The sequence below is a fragment of the Periplaneta americana genome, chromosome 16, assembly GCF_040183065.1.
Source record: "Periplaneta americana isolate PAMFEO1 chromosome 16, P.americana_PAMFEO1_priV1, whole genome shotgun sequence".
NCBI classification, from domain to species: domain Eukaryota; kingdom Metazoa; phylum Arthropoda; class Insecta; order Blattodea; family Blattidae; genus Periplaneta; species Periplaneta americana.
Genome location: NC_091132.1, coordinates 120,788,784 through 120,810,843, shown reverse-complemented (window position 1 = coordinate 120,810,843; position 22,060 = coordinate 120,788,784). Strand labels below are relative to the sequence as shown.

The 22,060-nt window shown below is 35.8% G+C and overlaps 1 protein-coding gene across 2 annotated transcripts in view; it reads left to right on the top strand.

Annotated features, from left to right (window-relative positions):
- LOC138691175 (WD repeat-containing protein 44) overlaps positions 1-9,368 on the top strand; it is a 76,734-nt gene extending 67,366 nt beyond the window's left edge. For both annotated transcript variants that reach the window (XM_069812947.1, XM_069812946.1), the window contains one exon: positions 6,246-9,368. In XM_069812947.1, the coding sequence (XP_069669048.1) occupies positions 6,246-7,355 (1,110 nt within the window). In that variant the 3' untranslated portion in view covers positions 7,356-9,368. The remainder of the gene's footprint in view (positions 1-6,245) is intronic.
- Positions 9,369-22,060: the final 12,692 nt, after the last annotated feature.

The window sequence follows — 22,060 nt, the reverse complement described above, 5'->3', positions numbered from 1 at the left end:
CCCCTCTTTTTTATCCCTTTCTTCTGCATCGTCTTCCCTACTTTTTTTTAGGAGGTTATTTTACGACGCTTTATCAATATCTTAGGTCAGCATTTCTCAAACTATGGTCTGCGGACCACCTGTGGTCCTCGAGGTCTGCCGTTGGGGTCCTTCAAAAAAGACAGAAGAAAAAATAAAATTCAAACGAATTGCGTATCACACTATAGCTCATCTGGTGCCTGTAACCCAGCCAGGGACCACCAGAATTCATAACAGAGGACCAAAGTACCGAACCTATTCATGTATTTATAACATTCTTAATAGTTTTGTCCTGTCCACACCTGTGGAGTAACGGTTAGCGCATCTGGCCATGAAAGCAGGTGGCCCAGGTTTGATTCCTGGTCGGGACAAGTTACCTGGTTGAGGTTTTTTCTGGGGTTTTTCCTCAACCCAATATGAGCAAATACTGGGTAACTATCGGTGCTGGACCCCGGACTCATTTCACCGGCATTATCACCTTCATCTCATTCAGACGCTAAATAACCTAAGATGTTGATAAAGCGTCGTAAAATAACCTACTAAAAAAATAGTTTTGCCGACACCCAGTCTGCACATTGAAATGGTCACATACTGTATGTCATAATCAATAATACAGCTCTGAGGTCACAATTTGAAACTTATTTTCCAAGTAAATATGACGAATTTTCATGGGTCCGTGATCACTTTCATTGTGATATTGAAAGTAACAAACTTTCATTGAGTGAAAGAGAACAGTTAATTGAACTCTCGAATGACACCGCACTTAAAATGAAATTCGAAGCGGAAGGTGTGTTTAATTTCTGGACCTTGTTACAAGTGAAAGGAGAATATAGTGAAGTGTACAATGATGCTTTAGAGATTATAATTCAGTTTGCTTCTACATATCTGTGTGAGAAAGGGTTTTCATCACTAACTCTAATAAAAACAAAGTACCGGTACCGAAAAAGATGATGTATGTGACTATCTCCGACTTAAACTTACCAGCATACATCCAAGTATAGAACAACTGTGGAAGAATCGGCAGGCTTATTCTTCTCATTAATGCGAGTACCAACATTTATTTATTTTCTTTAGTTAATTAGTTAAAGATTATCCAAACTCTAGTACCTTGAATTATAAAAAAAAAAAACCAAAATGACTTTTCTTCTATTAACATTAACTTAATTAGTTAATAGTAATATAAAATTAATTGAAATAAATTAATTTTAATTAATTAATTCTTTTTTAAAATATACAGTAAGTATACTGGTATTAAAATATGCTACAAAAATTATGAATTTGCTTTTGAAGGGAACAAAAGTAAGGTGGTCCGCAGAACTGTTCTGACTTGAAAAAGTGGTCTGCACTGCAAAAAAGTTTGAGAAACGCTGTCTTAGGTTACTTAGCGTCTGAATGAGATGAAGGTGATAATGCCGGTGAAATGAGTCCAGAGTTCAGCACCGAAAGTTACCCAGCATTTGCTCATATTGGATTGAGGGAAAACCTCGGAAAAAACTTCAACCAGGTACTGTAACTTACCCCAATCGGGAATCGAACTCTGGCCACTTGGTTTCGCAGCCAGACGCGCTAACCGTTACTCCACAAGTATGGACCTCTACTTTTACTCCCCCTTCTAATCTTTCTCCCTTTTTCCTCATTTTTCTCTTTCTATGAACATCAGGATCCTGTCTTTTCATAAGAAATAACCATGACTCAAGGAAAACTCTTCCTCCCTTGGTCAACACCTACCTATATTTTAAATATAAATTTATTGCCAGTTGTTCTATAGCATAATAACTGATTAGAAATAAGAATGCAATCTTATTACAACAAGCTTGTATAATGACTGATAATGGTGATGGTTTGTACAATGGGCAATTCCAGGTTGTCTTTCATATCTTTTACTTGTTATGTTTTGCTCCCCCCATGCTCCATGGGCTGTAGCCCCATATCGAAGATAGCCCTGCTGAATATAACACAATATTTGAATTACTTTTAATTCTATAAAACAAACTACAATTAAATGTGGTTTCTTGGTCTAATTTTTAATATGGAAATTATACCAAATTAAGAAAAAAATATAAAGATGTTAAATTATTTTCGAAATTTTGATTCGTTGGTGAGAATGCTATGTTGAGTTTAAAAATTAGAAATTATTAATAGAAAATGACAGATAATACTTGTTATATTTTAGATTATGTGCACAAACTACAATGATTAAATTTTTCTCCCATTTTTTAGTGGAATCCATACTAATTTAAAAGATAGAGATTATTAATAGGAATTTAATTCTTTTTCCATTTTATTTCAGAATATAAGCACAAATTGTAGTGCAGAAAATACTTGTTATTCTTAAATACACTGTGTCCAGCTTAAAACAGCAATAAAAGAATGTGATGAAAGAGTGATGGAACGGAATTTTTCTCCGTTCCATCACTCTTTCATCATATGATGACGCAGAATATCTGCATGGAAATATCATATGTACTTCGGTACATCAAAATATGTATGATATGCGTAATAAATCACTTTGTGATTTAAGACGGCGCCCATACCGTCGGATCCCGGCCAACCAGTCACTCATTCGAGTGCACCTCAACACATGTATGGACTTCGGTCCTGCGTTCATAGACATCTATGACGTAGTGGAGAGGGCGGCCACTAGAGGGAACCCAAGAGATGGAGCTTAATCTGAGACGATTCTAACCGGCGTCGGGGTTGTATCTGGCGTGGCTTAGTGGATAAAGCATCAGCACGTAGAGCTGAAAACCTGGGTTCAAATCCCGGCGCCGGAGAGAATTTTTCTCCGTTCCATCACTCTTTCATCATATGATGACGCAGAATATCTGCATGGAAATATCATATGTACTTCGGTACATCAAAATATATAAAAAATATAAATAAAAGAATGGTTATAGCTGAAAATGTATGCAATGAATATAAATAATTCTATCGAGGTTTGGTAGAGCACCTCTTTCAATTTATTTAACAATTATGTGGTTGTCATTGAGTCGTAACTAGACTGAAAAATAAACAAACTGTTAATTCTATAAATCTACAGCCACATGCATGCATCAGTAGAAAATCTTGTGTGTTGTTTGGTTAGCAGAGATAAAGTCTGTTAATTATGTACAGTGGCAGTTTCTTAGGGAGTTAAACCTTCAGACACAATCTTATTCCTGATTTCAAGAGAATAATGACAAGTTTAAGCAAGCTGGAAGTTTTTTTTGCCAAAAACTAGTAAGCATTCCAAGCGAAAATGTATTGAAGAAGAAAGACACTGAATGGATTCGAACTCGTTTACAAGAAGCCTAAGAAAATAAAATCGACAACAAAGATTGCAACTTCCAACTTCCTTCAGTATAATTAATAATGTTTTGTACAAAATGCTATATCTGCGAATATATAAAATCTGCTGATCACAGCAGAAGATAAAGTTAGAAGGCTGGCTTTTGCTAAGAGTGTCTTGACGAAGACAGCTCTCATTTTTGGGTCGTGTCTGTTTCTCTGACAAGGCACCTTTTTTTCTACTGAGCAAAGAACACCAGAGATTTTCTCCTGAAGCATTCATATGGCTGTAGCTTTATAAAACAAAATTAACATTTTGTTTATTTTTCAATCTAGTTAAGAGTCCATGACAGCCACATCATTGTTACATAACTTACAAGAGGTGCACTACCAAATCTCGGTAGAATGATGTCTGTTTGTCATATATATTTTCAGTTACAACAATGTCTTTTATCGCTGTTTTAAGCTGGATACAGTGTATAATATAAGGTATGCAAATGTGGAAAATGAAATGTTCTCAGTAGAACATTATAGATATGACAATGAAGAGTATCTGCAATGAAATTCCCTGACCATGTATAAATCAGTAAACAGCTTATTGATCTCTTAGTAGCAATCCCATTCGTCACCTGGATGTCACACATAAATTTTTCGTTGTTTTCATTGCTTTCAAAGCTGTCTGACTATTGGAAAAGTCCACTGCTGTGGAGTAACAACATGTCTAACTGTGAAATGAGCAGACCTGGGTTCAAATCCCGGTTGGGTTAAGTTACCTGGTTGAGGTTTTTTCCAGGGTTTTCTCTCAATTCATTAAGAGCAAATGCTGGTTAACTTTTGGCGCTGGACCCTAGATTCATTTCACTGGCATTATCACCTTCATTTTATTCAGATGCTAGATAACCATTGCAGTTGATAAAACATCGTAAAATAAACTAATTAAAAAAAGACGATTGGAAAAGATACATTCCTCTTTGGTGTTGGAAGATCCTGAATTACATTGGCAGAGGCTAAAATCTAAGAACTTGACACATTGTTGCATATGTACTCCCTTTTGTATCCCACCAAAAAGAACCATTTGCAGATCTCGGCCTGTACCTCCTCCATTCCTGCACCAGATGAGACCTTTAGTGGCAAGAGATGTCAATAGACATTTAGCAATTCTCTGAATGGAATAATAATAATCTCATATTTAAGTTTTAAGCTATAATCTAATCTTTTGTTATGTATGAGATCACATTTGTTGTAATTTCGTTAGCACTGTTTAGTACGTGATTCATCTAAAGAGTATATGTGAAAAACTAGTAATATTTTGTTAAAACTTAATAGGTTCTACTGCTGATGTTTATCAATGAAGTTTCTATGTGGGCTATTCCATATGAAATCGATCAGTAAAAAACCTCGCATTTTTTTATACTCTAATTTTTTTCCCTATTTATACAAGGTGCTGAGGAGAGTGCATTTTCAAAAATATACTATCGAAAGTCAAACGGTTTTCGTATTATTGACCAACAAATTTAGCATATTTTATAAAAACAAGCCTCTTTCAGTGCTCAGAACTCTGGAACCATTTATTGCAGAACATTGAACGAGAGCTTATTTTGAAGCTGACATTTGGTAGGTTATGTTAAGAAGTAATCATTATTTTTATTGTATACAGAAGACAGATAATCTGATTTTACTTACTTTTAGGCTTTTTGCTAATTTGTAAAAATGTAAAAAAATATTGAGAAAAAACCTTGCATTATTAAGAGGGATTCGGCATTGTTTGTTTAGTGGTACAGCAATAAGTTTCGAGGGTATTAAATCTGTGGCCGGGAGGAAAAAGGTCTTAAGTCAATTTTTTGTGAAAAGGAGATTTTTATAATTTAAAAAGGAATAAAATATTAAAATAAATATTCTTAAGTCCTTTATTCTGTGTGTGCTTGATTCAAAAAGTACTTAGACATTTAGTAACGCTCTATAAATCCAGTCAGGAGTCTTATTTGACTTTAACCATTTTACCAGATTGTAGAGAATTGTTTCCGCTTTCAGAATATTTTAAATTCTCATTTTCACCAAAGATTGACTTCAGACCTTTTTCCTCCCGGCCACAGAAATAAATTATTTTCACACGCCTAGTCTTGAACGGCGCAGTACCGCACGCACAACCCAAGAGCTGAAGATAAGCAAGCATTGGGCGTCATTGTACTCCTGTGTTTATGAAAACCTGTGATAAAGCTAGCACAGTCATGACTGCTAGATGACACATCACGTGTTTATGTCTCCTGGCCTTGCTTACCTCGGCTAGCTCTCGCCTCACGGTCAGCTGGTTAGTTCATGCGCGTACTATTTATTTCCTTTATTTGATATTTTCAATACATTCTTATCAACTTGCCATCAGTAAAAAATATGTGTTTATTTGTACTTTCAAAGCGGAATCTAACTATATACTTTTAAAATATTTTTTCCTTGGCAAAGGCGTCTTAATGAGGAAAAATCTAAATTTCTCCATTTCCATAAAAAGTAAGAAAATATGTTTATATGTCAATATAAACTTTAACTTCTCAGCATCAAAATAAACCATGATTCTGATCATTGGGTGAAAGGGTTTCGGAGCTACAACAGTTTAAAGTTGCTAATTTTATGAAAATACGATAAATTTAAATATTATTAATTTAAACACTATGAAGTTCTGATGAGTCAAACTTTGCACAAAGTATTGTATCACAGTTCTCTACGTACAAAAAAAAAAGTTTTATTGTATTTAGAAATTGTAAAGTCAATTTTCTCTACATTTCGGTTGATTTGAGATGGAATAGCTCATGCCCTCATTACTTACATGATACAATTCGTACATTTGTTTGTAGACATCCAACATTTGGGCATACAAGAACAAACTGTGATGCAGAAAATGTTTCTCTAATTTTTTGTCTAAATGTTTAATTAAAAATTATTTGTAACAATATTTCTTTTTGTTATAGGATATGAGAACAAAATATAATGCAGAAAAGGTTTCTCCAACACCATCTCAAGAGTCCTTGGTATCACAACATTCAGCAGAAGATCCGAATGCTGCATTTGCCGACATGAAAAGTGATGATCGAAGTCCATTTATGCCAAAACCTTTCTGCACTTACACAGGTCATACATCAGATTTATTAGATGTGTCATGGTCCAAGAATTACTTTGTTTTGTCGTCTTCGATGGATAAAACTGTAAGACTGTGGCATATATCAAGGAAAGAATGTCTTTGTTGCTTCCAACACATTGATTTTGTGACAGCCATTGCTTTCCATCCTAGAGACGACCGCTATTTTCTTAGCGGCTCTCTGGATGGAAAACTACGTCTGTGGAACATTCCTGATAAGAAAGTAGCAGTGTGGAACGAGGTGGACGGTCAGACAAAACTCATTACTGCTGCAAATTTTTGCCAGAATGGTAAATTTGCTGTTGTGGGGTCATATGACGGCCGTTGTATTTTTTACAATACTGACCAACTGAAGTACCACACGCAAATACATGTTCGATCAACACGTGGGAAGAACTCAACAGGGAGAAAGATCAGTGGTATTGAACCGATGCCAGGTGAAGACAAGATTCTTGTCACTTCCAACGACAGCCGCATTCGACTGTATGACCTCCGGGACCTCAACCTTTCCTGTAAATACAAAGGTTACGTCAATGTTAGCAGTCAGATAAAAGCTAGTTTCAGTCATGACGGAAAATATATTATTAGTGGATCTGAAAATCAATGTATTTACATATGGAAAACGCACCATGATTATTCAAAATTCTCATCAGTTCGTAGAGACAGGAATGATTTTTGGGAAGGAATCAAGGCTCATAACGCTGTGGTTACCTGTGCTGTATTTGCTCCTAATCCAGATAATATTATAAGACAGATTGAAGATCAGGAGGGAACAACAGACACCAATCAGTCTTTAAAAGTAGAAGACCCAGTTGTAGCTCAACGCACGAAAGGCTGTGGAGGTTATGTCCTTATTAGTGCTGATTTTAATGGCTGCATAAAAGTTTTTCTCAATAAAATGAAACCAAAACACAGTTCATTACCAGCCTCAGCCCTGGCCTAGAAAACTTGATGAATATTTTTCTTAGAAGAAAAAATATCCCCCTCCCCGTTTGTAATAATGACAGATGAGAGTAAGAGCCATTTGACTGTGATCATTGATCATAGGTGAAAAGCAGTGTACAGCATTCTGAACAAAAGGCTGTGCAGGACTTTTTAAATAAAAATATTTGGAAAGACATATTTCTAATATATTGTTTTGAGTTAATATGTATTGAAAAAATGTCTTTCTTTTATCTTTTGTAGAAAAATAATGAAATGTGCTCAAATCGTAACAGACATAACCAATTACTTACATGAAGTAATAGTTTATTGCAAGATACAAATTAATTTTTCTCCTTTAAGACAATAGTTTGAGCTATTTGAAAATGTTAAATTAATGATCAAATTCCAGCTTTATTTATGTTCAAAATATATGTCGCATACAGACACAAAATATACCTTAGGATGTATGCTTGAATATTATTTTAGCCACTTTGTTTTTATATCGCTTCTTCATGTATAATCTGGATTAAAAGCCTTGAGAATACATGTAAACAGCCATGTGACAGTTTCACAAGACGTAAACTGTTGTTAAATGGCAATGTTTTATGTGCATTGTACTTAGATAATAGATAAATACCTGCAATGGGTATAGGCATAATCTTAATTGAAATTTAATCTCGATTTAACATTCAAAGAGCTCGGACAAAAATATACACACAAGTTTATGATAAATCGTCAATTTAGGCGTTTAGCCTTTATGAACATACATAACTTGGAATTCTAGAACACACTTCCAGAATATTTACGGATACACAAAAGAATATGTACAGGGATAAGTTCATTTTCAAAATTACGAAGTTCATTAACTTGCACAGAATGTTATTGATTAAAAATGAGTCTTGTTTCAATATTCAAAGAACTCAGACTGAAGTGTGCGTACGGACTTCATTATGAATTCAAATTTGAGTCTTTATAAATATACCTAAACTTGAAATTTAGTGATGTGCATTTACGATCACATAACAGAATGTTAAGAAACAAAAAAGTTCTTAAAAATATGTAATGAACTGGAGTGCGCAATAAGATTGTCGTTCTAATGGAAAATCTTGATGCAGCAATAAAAGAGCTCAGTCAAAAATGTATATATAGGCAATGGAAAGTAATTAATTCAAGTTTAAGCTTTTGCGAATGTACCTAAACTTTAAATTCAGTGACACGCACTTTAAAAAAGAATTATAGATATGCAAACAACGTTGTTGAAGTATGTGCGAAGCATTTTCAGAAAATATGAAAGATATGAGTTTGAATTAAGAAAAATAACTTCCCTGTAATAAAAAGATATTGTAACATTTTATTCACAAATGTACTATTTATTTTTAAGGCAATATGTTTTTGAATTAAGTAGTTTTATTCATATTAAACTTGATGAATTCTGTATAAAGAGTGACATAGAATCATGATAAACCATTCAGCTTGCTTGCAAGAGGTATGGTTGTGTTTATAGTGTATATAAAAAGCAAGATTATGTAAAGTGTTGTGCTTATATTTTGTTAAGAAGACTGATATTACGTCGCACAGGTGCTGATAAGATATTTTTGTCAATCATAAAGTCGCCGATGACAAACTAGAGCAATATACATATATATTTCTGCTCTTTCAAACATTAGGAAAAAAATACTTTTGTGGTGGGAATTGTTGAAAATACCAAAATTAATGTGTCCGTTTATTTTATTTTCAGTTATTTTACTTGCCACTATTGCTGTGATATTTTCACAAATCCTGTTTTTAAGTTTGTCTGAATGCTGGACATTTTTGACAGTTTATAAAAGTCCACCAAACACAATCATGTATACAAATTTGAGAATATATATGTTAGTTAATTACAGTGTATGTGTTGTATTTTTTTCTTTGTAAAATATGGAACATTTAAATAAGAAATATGTAGCCTCTATATTTGAAACATGTACCATGCTGACTTACCGAAACTGTATAACACCAAAATAATATTTAATAAATAAAAATGTCATTCCAAGTTCTACTGTTCTATGTAAAATCCATAAATTCGGAAGTGAGATTTAACGCAAAATTATACATTCTTCCATGTTCCTCACTTCCGCTCCTGCTACATTTTATTTTATTTATTTATTTTTTGTATTTGTCTCAGTGAAACGTACAGTAGAGTTCGTATAGGTCAGTTTCTGTCAGATGCGTATCCAATTCACTGTGGGGTAAAGCAAGGAGATGCACTATCACCTTTGCTTTTTAACTTCGCTCTAGAGTATGCCATTAGGAAAGTCCAGGATAACAGAGAGGGTTTGGAATTGAACGGGTTACATCAGCTGCTTGTCTATGCAGATGACGTGAATATGTTAGGAGAAAATCCACAAACGATTAGGGAAAACACGGAAATTTTACTGGAAGCAAGTAAAGAGATAGGTTTGGAAGTAAATCCCGAAAAGACAAAGTATATGATTATGTCTCGTGACGAGAATATTGTACGAAATGGAAATATAAAAATTGGAAATTTATCTTTTGAAGAGGTGGAGAAGTTCAAATATCTTGAAGCAACAGTAACAAATATAAATGATACTCGGGAGGAAATTGAACACAGAATAAATATGGGAAATGCCTGTTATTATTCGGTTGAGAAGCTTTTATCATCCAGTCTGCTGTCAAAAAATCTGAAAGTTAGAATTTATAAAACAGTTATATTACCGGTTGTTCTTTATGGTTTTGAAACTTGGACTCTCACTTTGAAAGAGGAACAGAGATTAAGGGTGTTTGAGAATAAGGTGCTTAGGAAAATATTTGGGGCTAAGAGGGATGAAGTTACAGGAGAATGGAGAAAGTTACACAATACAGAACTGCACGCATTGTATTCTTCACCTGACATAATTAGGAACATTAAATCCAGACGTTTGAGATGGTCAGGGCATGTAGCACGTATGGGCGAATCCAGAAATTCATATAGAGTGTTAGTTGGGAGGCCGGAGGGAAAAAGACCTTTAGGGAGCCGAGACGTAGATGGGAGGATAATATTAAAATGGATTGAGGGAGGTGGAATATGATGATAGAGACTGGATTAATCTAGCACAGGATAGGGACCAATGGCAGGCTTATGTGAGGGTGGCAATGAACCTCCGGGTTCCTTAAAAGCCAGTGAGTAAGTATAAGGAAGAAGGGGCTGAGAGTAGAAATTAAAACATCTTTTGATAATTTAACATTATACTCTAAAGGTAGGGACACAGTGAAAGGTGAATGAATTGCATCATAGTCGATAAATAAAACTACTGAAATCCATGGGCGAAGTCGTTATTTACTTATGTAAATCGTGAAAAAGTCGCTATTTAAATATATGTCATGAAAAAACTCTATTATATTTAAACATGTAAATCGTGAAGAAAAGTTTGAATTTAAACATGAAAATAAATAAAAAAAATAGTACCGGTAATAAAATACTCATTCCCCCTACAGGCTTTCCCAGTTTTAATAAGGCTGGCAACATACAAGATCGAGAAATGTGTTACGTGAATATTAAGAAAAAAAAAAAAAAAAAAAAAAACAGACCTATGTTCATTTGCACACAATGATAGACCTGCTTGGCTGCCAAATTCAAATTTATTTACAATTTACATTTGAATTTACATTTGGATAGATACCCGAAATGAGCATATGCTCGTGTTCGGGTACAGTCCAGTTGTCTACATAAATTTTACAGGGTTCAAATAATAATGCTGATGATATAAAATAATAGTAACAATAATAATAATAATAATAATGATAATAATAATAATAATAATAATAATAATAGTAGTAGAATAATAGTGACAGAAATGATACAAATATTGTAATACAAAATAATTCATTAATAATAATAACACTAATAATAATAATAATAATAATAATAATAATAATAATAATAATAGTAATAAAACAAAAATATTTACAATAATAAAATAAATACTAAGACGGATAAAATAAAATATAAAACCACTAGCGAGAGTTAACAAAACTTAGATAAGCATATAATAACCGGAAAAAATGCCGAACTCGAAAATGAACAGAAAAGTTCGATGTATCGCAGACGACAGCAACCGCCGTATTGACATTGTGTTGTGCATTATTGGTAGTAGTGGGGAGCTGAATGTCTACGTAACTGCCGTTCTCTTCGAATCTTCTCGTACAATCATGGGAAGTTAATGCTGTAAAAACAAAATGTCTACGAGTCAAACTGTTCATTATTACCAGGATAAATACAAATGATACTGAAATATATTAATCGAGTTTCAGTTATAGATCACTCCTTTTGTGCAAGAGGTATCATATCAAAATATTTTATGAATGGCGGGGAAAATATAAATTTCAATAACTTTCTAGTGACAAGTACAATCAAGTGTATCTGTGGCGATGCTAAGGAAAAAGTTTTATTTAACTACGCTCGCAACTGCAGAGGTTATATCAGTGTCGCCGGATGTGCCGGAATTTTGTCCCGCAGGAGTTCTTTTACATGCCAGTAAATCTACTGACATGAGCCTGTCGCATTTAAGCACACTTAAATGCCATCGAACCCGCAACCTTGGGCATACCAGTGCTATACCAGCTCGCCAACCAGGTCAACTTGCCAAATGACCACAATAAATTATTCCTTAGTCTTCGTTGCATACTCTTCCTGAAAATGTGGTAAAAATCTTTTATACATTTCTTTTTATTGTCTTAGTGTGTAATGAACCTAAAAACTGTGCATGTGTGACGAACACAATTTCATTTTTCACAGCTGAGGAGCCGTGCTTTTCACGTGAAACAACGTGAAAGACACCCATTTTCTTACTGTGTTTTTTTTAAGTTTCATTGTCAAAAATAAAATAATTGAATTTCGTGACCCGATAAATGTATGTTTCAGTAATATTCATAAAAAATTGCCAGATTCCCAAAAAACTAAAAAAAAAAAAAAAAAAAACAAGTAAAATTCGTGAAAATCACGGTCATAATACAGAATGAGTCTTGTTCATATCTATTCAGATTTTAACTCAATGATTCAATTAACAGAAATCGGGTGTCACTATGTATAGGGTTGACCACTAGTACAGATGGATTTTAATAGGGTGTGGAATGCGAACGCACTAATTGGCGAGTATAATTTTATCAAGAATTGATTTTCTGTGTTATCCGGTTTGATGAAGTGTGGCTAGGGGTGGTGATTTTTCACATTAAAATGTTGTTGTTTTCTAAAGCCAGGCGTTTGACAATAAAGTCATTTGACCTCTTGCACTCCAATATTTTTCAAAGATATTACCATGGCCAGCCACTGAAGCACAGATTTTGAGGTGTTCCGAATCCTTTCTTGGTTTGAGTTGCACAATGGGCAGTTAGGGGACTGATATATTCCAATTCTATGCAGGTGTTTGGCCAAACAATCATGGCCTGTTGCCAATCTAAATGCAGTTACAGACGATTTTCGTGGTAAATCGGTAATTAACTGTGGATTTTGATGCAGAGAGTTCCATTTTTTCCCTTGGGATTGTGTTATCAAATTTTGTTTGTTGAAGTCTAAGTATGTAGATTTAATAAATCTTTTCACAGAGTAATACGTAGATTTAGTAACAGGTCTGTAAGTAGCAGTGCTGCCCTTCTTTGCTAAAGCATCCGCATTCTCGTTTCCCAGGATTCCGCAATGGGATGGTATCCATTGGAATACAATTCTTTTATTGAGTGATATTAATTGAGAGAGCATTTTAGTTATTTCTGCTGTTTGAGATGAAGGTGTGTGTTTAGAGACTATTGATAGAATAGCTGCATTGGAGTCTGACAATATAACTGCATTTTTAAATTTATTGATGTGGCATAGAAGATTCCTGAGACTTTCACTTATTGCAATGATTTCACCATCAAAACTTGTTGTTCCATATCCAAGAGGTCTATAAAGTGAGAAGAGATGGCACGTAACACCTGCACCGGCACCTTGTTCTCTGGAGATCAAGGATCCGTCAGAGTATAAATGAAGCCAGTTTTGTGGAGGATACCTAATATTAATTGTCTCTAAAGACAATTGTTTTAGTATTTCAGTGTTTACTTCTGATTTTAGTATTTCTTCTGTTAAATTTAGATTATATTCTATATTTAATAGAGTTAAAGGGTTTGGTTTAATTTGTAGGTTTTCTTTTAAATTCGGGATATTGATTTTCTGTTTTAATTCTTGAACAATGGATATGAAACTTTTTTGAGTTTTCAATATACAGAGAGGACTGTATGAATGCCAATTGTTTCCTGGTAATCTAATAAGTTTTTCATATTGAATCAGTGCTTTTTCTTCTATTGTCATTTTGATGCTGTTAATATTAGTGAGGAATCTTATAGAATCTATTGGAGTTGTTTTGATTCCACCAGTAATGAGTCTGAGAACTTGGTTTTGAACATATTCTATTTCGTTTATGAAATGTGAAGTAATTAAAATTTCTCCGCAGTATGTCAGCACTGGCTGTATAAACATTTTGTATGTAGTGTTCAAAGTATTCCTAGAGCATCCCCATTTCTTTCCTGCTAGTCTTTTTAGAAGGGAGAATCTTTAACGAGCTCCATGTTAAATTACTATCGAAAATAACTCCAAGATATTTGGATTCATAAGTCCTAGGAAGGTGTTGGCCATTGTATTGGATATTGAATTCTCTTTCTTTTTTACCAAGTGAAAATATTTGGTAGTTACTTTTGCTTAAATTGAGTGTCATCAAATTTGATGTATTCCATTCATGTAGTTGATTTAGAGCTTTAAGAGCAGAATTTTGAACTTTGTCTCTACGTCTGTAAGATCCGGAAGTCCACAAAACTATATCATCTGCAAATAATGCTGTTTTCATGTTTGATTCCTCTAATAGGGAGGGTAAGTCATTAATATAAATATTGAACAAAGTTGTGCTGAGGACAGCGCCCTGAGGTAGACCTCGACATGTTTGTCTGTAACTAGAAAGTGAGTTATTGAATTTAGTGGCAATGAATCTTTGACTAAGGAATTCTGATATCCATCTGAACATATTGCTGGAGATACCTAATTTCTGGAGTTTTAGTAATAATTTATTTCTCCAAACAGAGTCATATGCTAACTGAAAGTCAATAAATATTGCCAAGGTATCTTCTTTCTTGTTAAAACTATCTTTTATTTCTTGGCCGAGGCGTATGACTTGTTCATTGGTAGAGTGTAGTTGTCGAAAGCCGGCTTGTCTTGGTGATAAAAGATTTTGGGATTCTAAATACCAAGTTAATCTGTTGGAGATCATGGACTCCATGGTTTTTGCTATCATGCTTAACAGTGCTATTGGTCGATAACTATTAACATCATGAGCAGGTTTCCCTTTTTGTGAATTGGTACAATGATTGCTTTTTTCCAAGCTGCAGGAATTGAGGTGTTCCATGATAAATTGAAAATGGATAAAAGTACAGACTTGGCTTTTTCCCCCAGATGTTTAAAATATTCGGAATGAATGTTGTCAGGGCCAGGAGATTTCTTGGTTTTTAAATTTTGTATAGCTATATTTAATTCTTTGGAAGTAAAATTTTTATGAAATATTTCAGGTTTTGTACTAGTAATATTGTTTTTATTATTTTTATGTAATTCTCTTTTGATAAATTTGTCAGTTTTTTTGATATTGGGATGTAATCTGTGAGAGTTTGAGTAGTGTTTATTAAATGCGTTTGCTATATCTCTACTATCTGTTAGTGTTTTGTTATTATGAATAATAGGTTGGCTAGTATTTTCCTGTGTATTGGAAATATTCTTCAGAAATTTATATGTTTTAGCGCTATCGGTTCTGTAATTAATATTTTCAATAAATTTATTAAAACTGTTCTTTTTTGCTGTTATGATTGCTTTTTTAAGAATGGCAGTCTTCTTCCTCCAATCTAGAGTATCTTCTGGTGTTTTGCTATGTTCTGCTTTGGTTCTTATAGTAAAATATGATATAAATGCAAAACCTACGATTTTTTTCAAATAAAATTTAATTTATATAAATATATAAATGGTGCCAAAAATGTTCTTTATGTAACTTATAGTTAACAAATAGAAGGGATTCCCAAAGTTTCTAGTGTCATGGACTCCATAAAGTTCATACTTCATTTTGACGGACTGCATAAAATATTTTTCATAATTTAGACTAGTAAACATATTTTGCATAATGATATTTTGAAAGATCTGAAAAGTTACGAGGCGCATCCAGGAAGTAAATTTCCCTATTAAAAAAAAAAAAAGAACACGGACTTTCAGGAAAACATTTATTGGCAACAGGTATAGCAATGTTTAAGCTATTTTTCAACATAGCCACCATCAGAATTGAGACACTTGTCGTATCGTGGGATCAACTTTTGTATCCCTCTGTCATAGAACTCTGCTGCCTGTGAATGGAACCAGCGTGTGACAGACGTCTTCAGCTCTTCGTCGTTGCCAAAACGCTCACCGGAGGACAGGAATTTCTTGAGGTGCAAGAAAACGTGAAAATAGCTGGGATCAAGATCAGGACTGTAGGGTAGATGATCAAACAACTCCCAGCCAAATTCCGTCAAAACAGCTGCTGTGCGCCGAGCTGTATGTGGACGAGCATTGTCATTGTCAGTAAGCATTCCACGCCTCTTGTTTTGAATGGCACGTCGCAATTTTCGCAGTGTTTCACAGTAATGGTCAGCGTTCACTGTTTCACCTCTTGGAAGGAAGTCAATGAGCAGAATGCCCTTCCTGTCCCAGAACACCGTGCACGTCACTTTCCGTACCGACAGCGTCTGTTTGAATTTCGTCCTGACCGGAGATCCACTATGCCGCCAATGCATTGACTGCTGCTTGGTTTCCGGGGTGAAGTGCGAAATCCAAGTCTCATCGCCCGTGACGATTCTGTCGAGGAACTCGTCACCGTCATCGTGATACCATTGCAGAAATGTCAGTGCTGCTCCTAAACGTTGCATTTTGTGTTGGGGTGTCACGTTTTTCGGCACCCAACTGGCACACACTTTTTTGAACAGCAGGTGCTTAGTGACAATCTCATGCAACAAGGATCGCGATATCTGCGGAAAATGGCTGCTCAGCTTCGTAATCGTGAAGCGACAGTTCTCCATGATGCACTGCCGCACCAGCTCAACACGATCATCATTGATGAGAGACAGTCGCCCACTGCGCTCTTCATCATGGACACTTTGACGACCTTCGGAAAACTGCCTACACCAGCGATGCACTATCTGCTTACTCATGATGTTCGGCTCATACACCTGACAGAGCTGCCGATGAATTTCAATTGGCGCAATGGTTTGTGCATTAAAGAACTTTATCACCAACCGAACCTCGCAGGTGGCGGGAGAAGGAATAAGAGCTTCCATTTTGGACCACTGCTGCCACGCTACTGGCACTAGGCGGGACCTGTCCGGCTGGCATATGATTGATACGTCATAGATCTGTTACGCATGCGCAATTGACACGGCTAATTATGTTTACTTTCAAGGGGAAAAATCGGGAAACTTACTTTCTGGATGCGCCTCGTAAATCCGTGACTGATTTCCTACATGAATACAGAGTTAGAGTGATGTAGAAAGAATGCTGGAGAGTAGGTGGCCGAAAGCAGTCTTAAGGTGCATCTACACGGTTCAACTTTTCTTTCAACTTGATGCATTCAAGGAATGAATGCAAGATTGATATTTAGTATTAATACACACACACACGCATGAATGCACACACAGCGCACCATGTAGACAAATTCTTCATGCATCTTAATTGAACGTGCATTTTAAACTTGATTCTTTCAATATTCTTCCCAGATTGCATGCAAAATTGAACCGTGTTGATGGAGCTTTAGGTCATCACTCTTTCGGAATACGATCTAATGGAAGATCCTTAAAAAGATGGCATGAAACCATAGGGAATGCATCGGATCACTGGTTCGAGGCTTGATTTTGTTGATGACTATGATATATTTGCGTAATATAGTGAATTGAACATCCTTATAAATTGATAGCAATATTAAATTTTAGTTTTAGTTTTTTAATATAGTCTGAAAATACATAAATATTAAGTTATTTTACATTGTACCATGTCTTTACTGTCAAAAAAGAAACTAGTTTTTAGAATCACAGTATGGTTGCCAATGGATTGTTAATATTGCATTTTCGCTCTCGGTTTTGCCAAGTCTGGCTCAATTGTACGAGGGACGTTCCATATTGATTTACACTTTCAAATTTCCCACCATCCATGAGCCGTCATTTGGTTTGTCATTATAGTTGCAAGCATGTAGCATGATACAGAGGAGTGTAATTCCTGCAAACTACAGCGTATTTCCCCAACTGCTGTCATTACATGAGTGAACAGCATGGAAAGTGATCATCAAGGACAATACTGGATGATGTGGTTTCTGTGGACAGAGGGTGTAAACACTGTAGATATTCACAGGCAATTTGTGGCAGTGTGTGGTGAGCATACACCACCACGAAAAGGCGTGTACAACTGGGTGGATGACTGGAAACTTAGCCGCACATCAACGGAGAAGGGAACCAGTTTTGTAAAGAAAGTGACTGTGACAACGGCAGTCAACATCTCTAGAGTGGAGCAGCATATTCTGGAGAACAGGTGCATCGCATTCTCGGAACTTGAGGCAGCAACAGAACTTGCCAGAACCACTGTGCACTGCATAGTGCATGAACACCTTAAGATGGGGAAGGTGTCTGCCAGGTGGGTCCCCAAGTCCCTGACTGCAGCACACAGACAACAGCACAAGGATGTGGACGGTGATCTCCTTGAACGCCACAGCCAGGATCTAGAAGGCTTCATATCCAAACTCGTGACTGGCGATGAGACTTGGCTCCATTACCATGAGCCAGGGACCAAGTCCCAATGGAAGCATAAAGGCAGCCAACGCCGAAGAAGTTCAGAACAGCGCTATCAGTAGGCAAACACTTGGGCACAGTCTTTTGGGACAATGATGGAATCATCCTCAGGGCTGTTGACAGAATTTATGGGTCCCTATGCAATACTGTACTCAGACTCCCGTTGAAAAAAGTAACAATTACAAGTTACCAGGTATTCTAACTGTAATAATTATTTGCAAAATAAATAAGAGATAACCCCATACACAGTTACGAACTTAAAAATGTACACTTTTATTACATTGAAAACTTTTAGCAAAACTTCACATTAGCACAACATATTATTTTCATAAAACATTATTCCTAAACAACTGTAATTTCTAACTTGCAGTCCAACATCAACAAACAACTCTCTTTGACTTCACTGATGCAAAATTATCAATTATGTCATCAAAATTTGAAGACCTGGCAAGATCGCTCTCCAGACTAAGGAGGCCAAGGTTACTCAGTCGTTCTTGACACATTGTTTATCTGAATACTTTTTTATTTTCTTCATTTTGCTGAAGGATCTTTCAGCATCAGCAACTGTCACAGGAATTTTATAGAATATTGTAAGGGCTATATAAATATTTGGAAATAAACTGTCCAGTTTTAATTTCCTCTGACTGTGTAGGAGATTCATAGGTTTCAGAGGGGTTGGCCCTAATTAGAGGCATGAATTGATATTAAATTTTTCGGTTCATCACTGATCTCTTTGTTAGTGTCTTCAAAATATTTTTCACGCAGTCTTGCACCCATATTGTTTTCCAATTTTTTCTGTCTCTCCTTGTGCTTTTCAGCTCCCGACTTATGCCTATATTTGTCGATTGTGCGGTTAGACTATAACTGGTAATACTAATAAACAGAATTTACTAGGCAAACGACAACGAAAAGACGAAAGTTTTGATACAAAACATACAATGTACTGAAAAAGAAACGTATCTTGCGACTTCGGTTTGGGAGAGTCCACTAGCATATTGCAGTGGGTCAGCGGGTGGTTGGTAGTTAGAAATGACAAGCCAATAAATAATTGAACGTGTTCGGTACAAGTGACGAACATAGTTCAGGAAAATGCCAGGGTCGTCAATTGTCGTGTCAGTGAACGTTAATGCGGGAAATTATTATATTTATTATTTATTTATTATTTATTTATTATGTAAAAGTCAAATATTTACATATGAAGTGGTAATTTGTATTAATTCTACTATTGTTGAGTTAATATGTCAAATTTATGTAACAAATGTTATCACAAAATTTTATAGTACCCGTATATATCTACGAATAATTATTCATGATATTAAAAAATAATCAGACTCACTTAGTCTGACGGGTCCTTATTGCTCACGGGCCCATATGGATTCGCCCCCTTTGCCCCTCTTCTCGGCGGCCCTGATCATTCTCATTGACTGGCTCGAATCAAGGACCATCATTAACAGCACGGCGTATGTGGCGACCCTTTAGAGCTTACGCCGTGCAATTCAAAAGAAATGGCGAAAAGAAAGAAAATGGGTGAAAGGTGTGCTCCTGCAACTTGACCATGCTTGTCCCCACACACGTTGGGCAACCACGACTGCCATTGCTGAGATGGGATTCCAGGTGCTGCCACAAGCACCATATTCTCCTGACTTGGCACTTTCTGATTACCACCTATTCGGGACTTTGAAGAAACTTCTGCACGGACTTCATTTCGACGACTTTCAGGAAATGAATGCAGCTGTCCTGACGTGGGTGCGACAAACTCCGAAAACGTGGTTCCAGAAGGGCCTAGAGAATTTGCCACATCGGTGGCGCAAGTGTATGCAGCTTAATGGAGACTAGACTGTATTGAGAAAGTGGATGTATCTGCCAAGGCATAGAGGTTCTGAGCGAGTGTAAGAATCAGAAGAAGGAAGTGAAATTGAGAGAGGAGTACATCAAGGATGTCCTTTATCACTTACCCTGTTCAACATCTACTTGGAGGATTTAGTAAAGAATCGTTTTCAGAACATGGGAGGAGTGATAGTAGGAGGAAAGAAATAAAGTGCATACGATTTACTGATGATATGGCATTGTTAGCAGAAGAGGAAATGATACTAAAGGATATGCTACTGGAGCTAAATGACAGCTGTGAGCAGTACCGGTATGGGATGAAGATAAATGCAAATAAGACGAAGAGCATGGTCATAGAAAGAAAAATACAGAAGATTAACTTGCGAATTCTAAATGAGGCAGTAGAGCAAGTGGAGAGTTTCAAGCAGTAACATGAGCTGCTGCCAGAAAGTGAAAAGGAGGATAGCAATGGCCAAGGAAGCTTTTAATAGAAAAAGGAGCATCTTCTGCGGATCTCTGGAAAAAGAACCAAGGAAGAGACTAATGAAGTGCTTTGTATGGAGTGTAGCATTGTACTGGCCAGAAACATTGACATTACGACGAAGTGAAGAGAAGCGAATAGAAGCATTTGAAATGTGGATATGGAGAAGAATGGAACGTGTGAAGTGGACAGACAGAATAAGAAATGAAACTGTGTTGGAAAGAGTGGGTGAAGAAAGAATGATGCTGAAACTGACCAGGAAGAGAAAAAGGAATTGGTTGGGTCACTGGCTGAGAAGAAACTGCTTACTGAAGGATGCACTGGAAGGAATGGTGAACGGGAGAAGAGTTCGGGGTAGAAGAAGATATCAGATGATAGAACGACATTATATGAGGAAACAAAGAGGAAGGCAGAAAATGGGAAATATTGGTGAAAGCTGGGTTGGCAGTGAAAGACCTGCCTTTGAGCAGAATAGCTTCTCATATTTGAACTCTGTATTCGACACACGCACAGTGATATCACTTCCACGTTCAAAGAAAATTCTCGCTTTTATTTTGACGGAAATCTCAAATCATAGACGAGAAATTTATTTTGCATGAATACGAGGTTGCAAATATTACAAAATTTTAAGAGCTACATTTTCAAGTTCGAGGTATTCTTGCACTCTTTTGACACAAAACTGGTCTACACTCTGCATAAAAAAGTCTAGTTTCAACCAGTGGCGAAGTTAAGGTGTAAATACTGGGTAGACTGAAAAAATCTGCTTACCTTATATCTTTTTATAGAGCAGATGTTTCTCGACTTTAATCAACATTTTTTGTGACATAGACTCCACAAGAAGATGATGACCACTCATTTTCACACCATACAGAATTCAGGTATAACAATACAAATTAAATTTGTCTTAATGCACTTTGTTAGCCAAGGATATTTCTTATACCATGAAAATTGAAAATTTCTATTTTGTCTTCCTTCATACGCTATTTTAATATGTAAATTGTGGTGTCGCTCTCCTTATTTTTGTAAGCACATTTTGTTCCATAATATGTCCAACGATTTCTCTTTTAATTCTACAGTATGAGCCTTTTTACACAAAATTAATATGTAACTCACACACGCATGCACTTTTTATTAAACTAACATTCAAGAACGCAGCACATTCACAGAACATCAATGTAGCGCAACGTATTATTGTTGAGGCTAGACGCATTTCGTATTGAGATGTAGTGAATCGATACTCCCTTCCCAGCCCCCTCTCAAGCTTGCGAGTCAAAGTCGTATACATACCTTTAGAAGTTTAGAGACTTCTATCACAAGTCTCTCGCACTGAACTCTCCACCGTGGAATGATTGCCAACAGTGAACTTAATATATGGAAGGATCGAAATGAAACCAAGTGTTACGATACATCGTTATTACGAAGTTATAAATCTACTGTTGCTAGGTATGACTAAATTTTTTGGGTGAGCTAAGCCTCTATAGCTTCTTAACCTCCTGAGTCCTGAGAGTATAGTATACTATACTATACTATACTATACTATACTATACTATACTATACTATACTATACTATA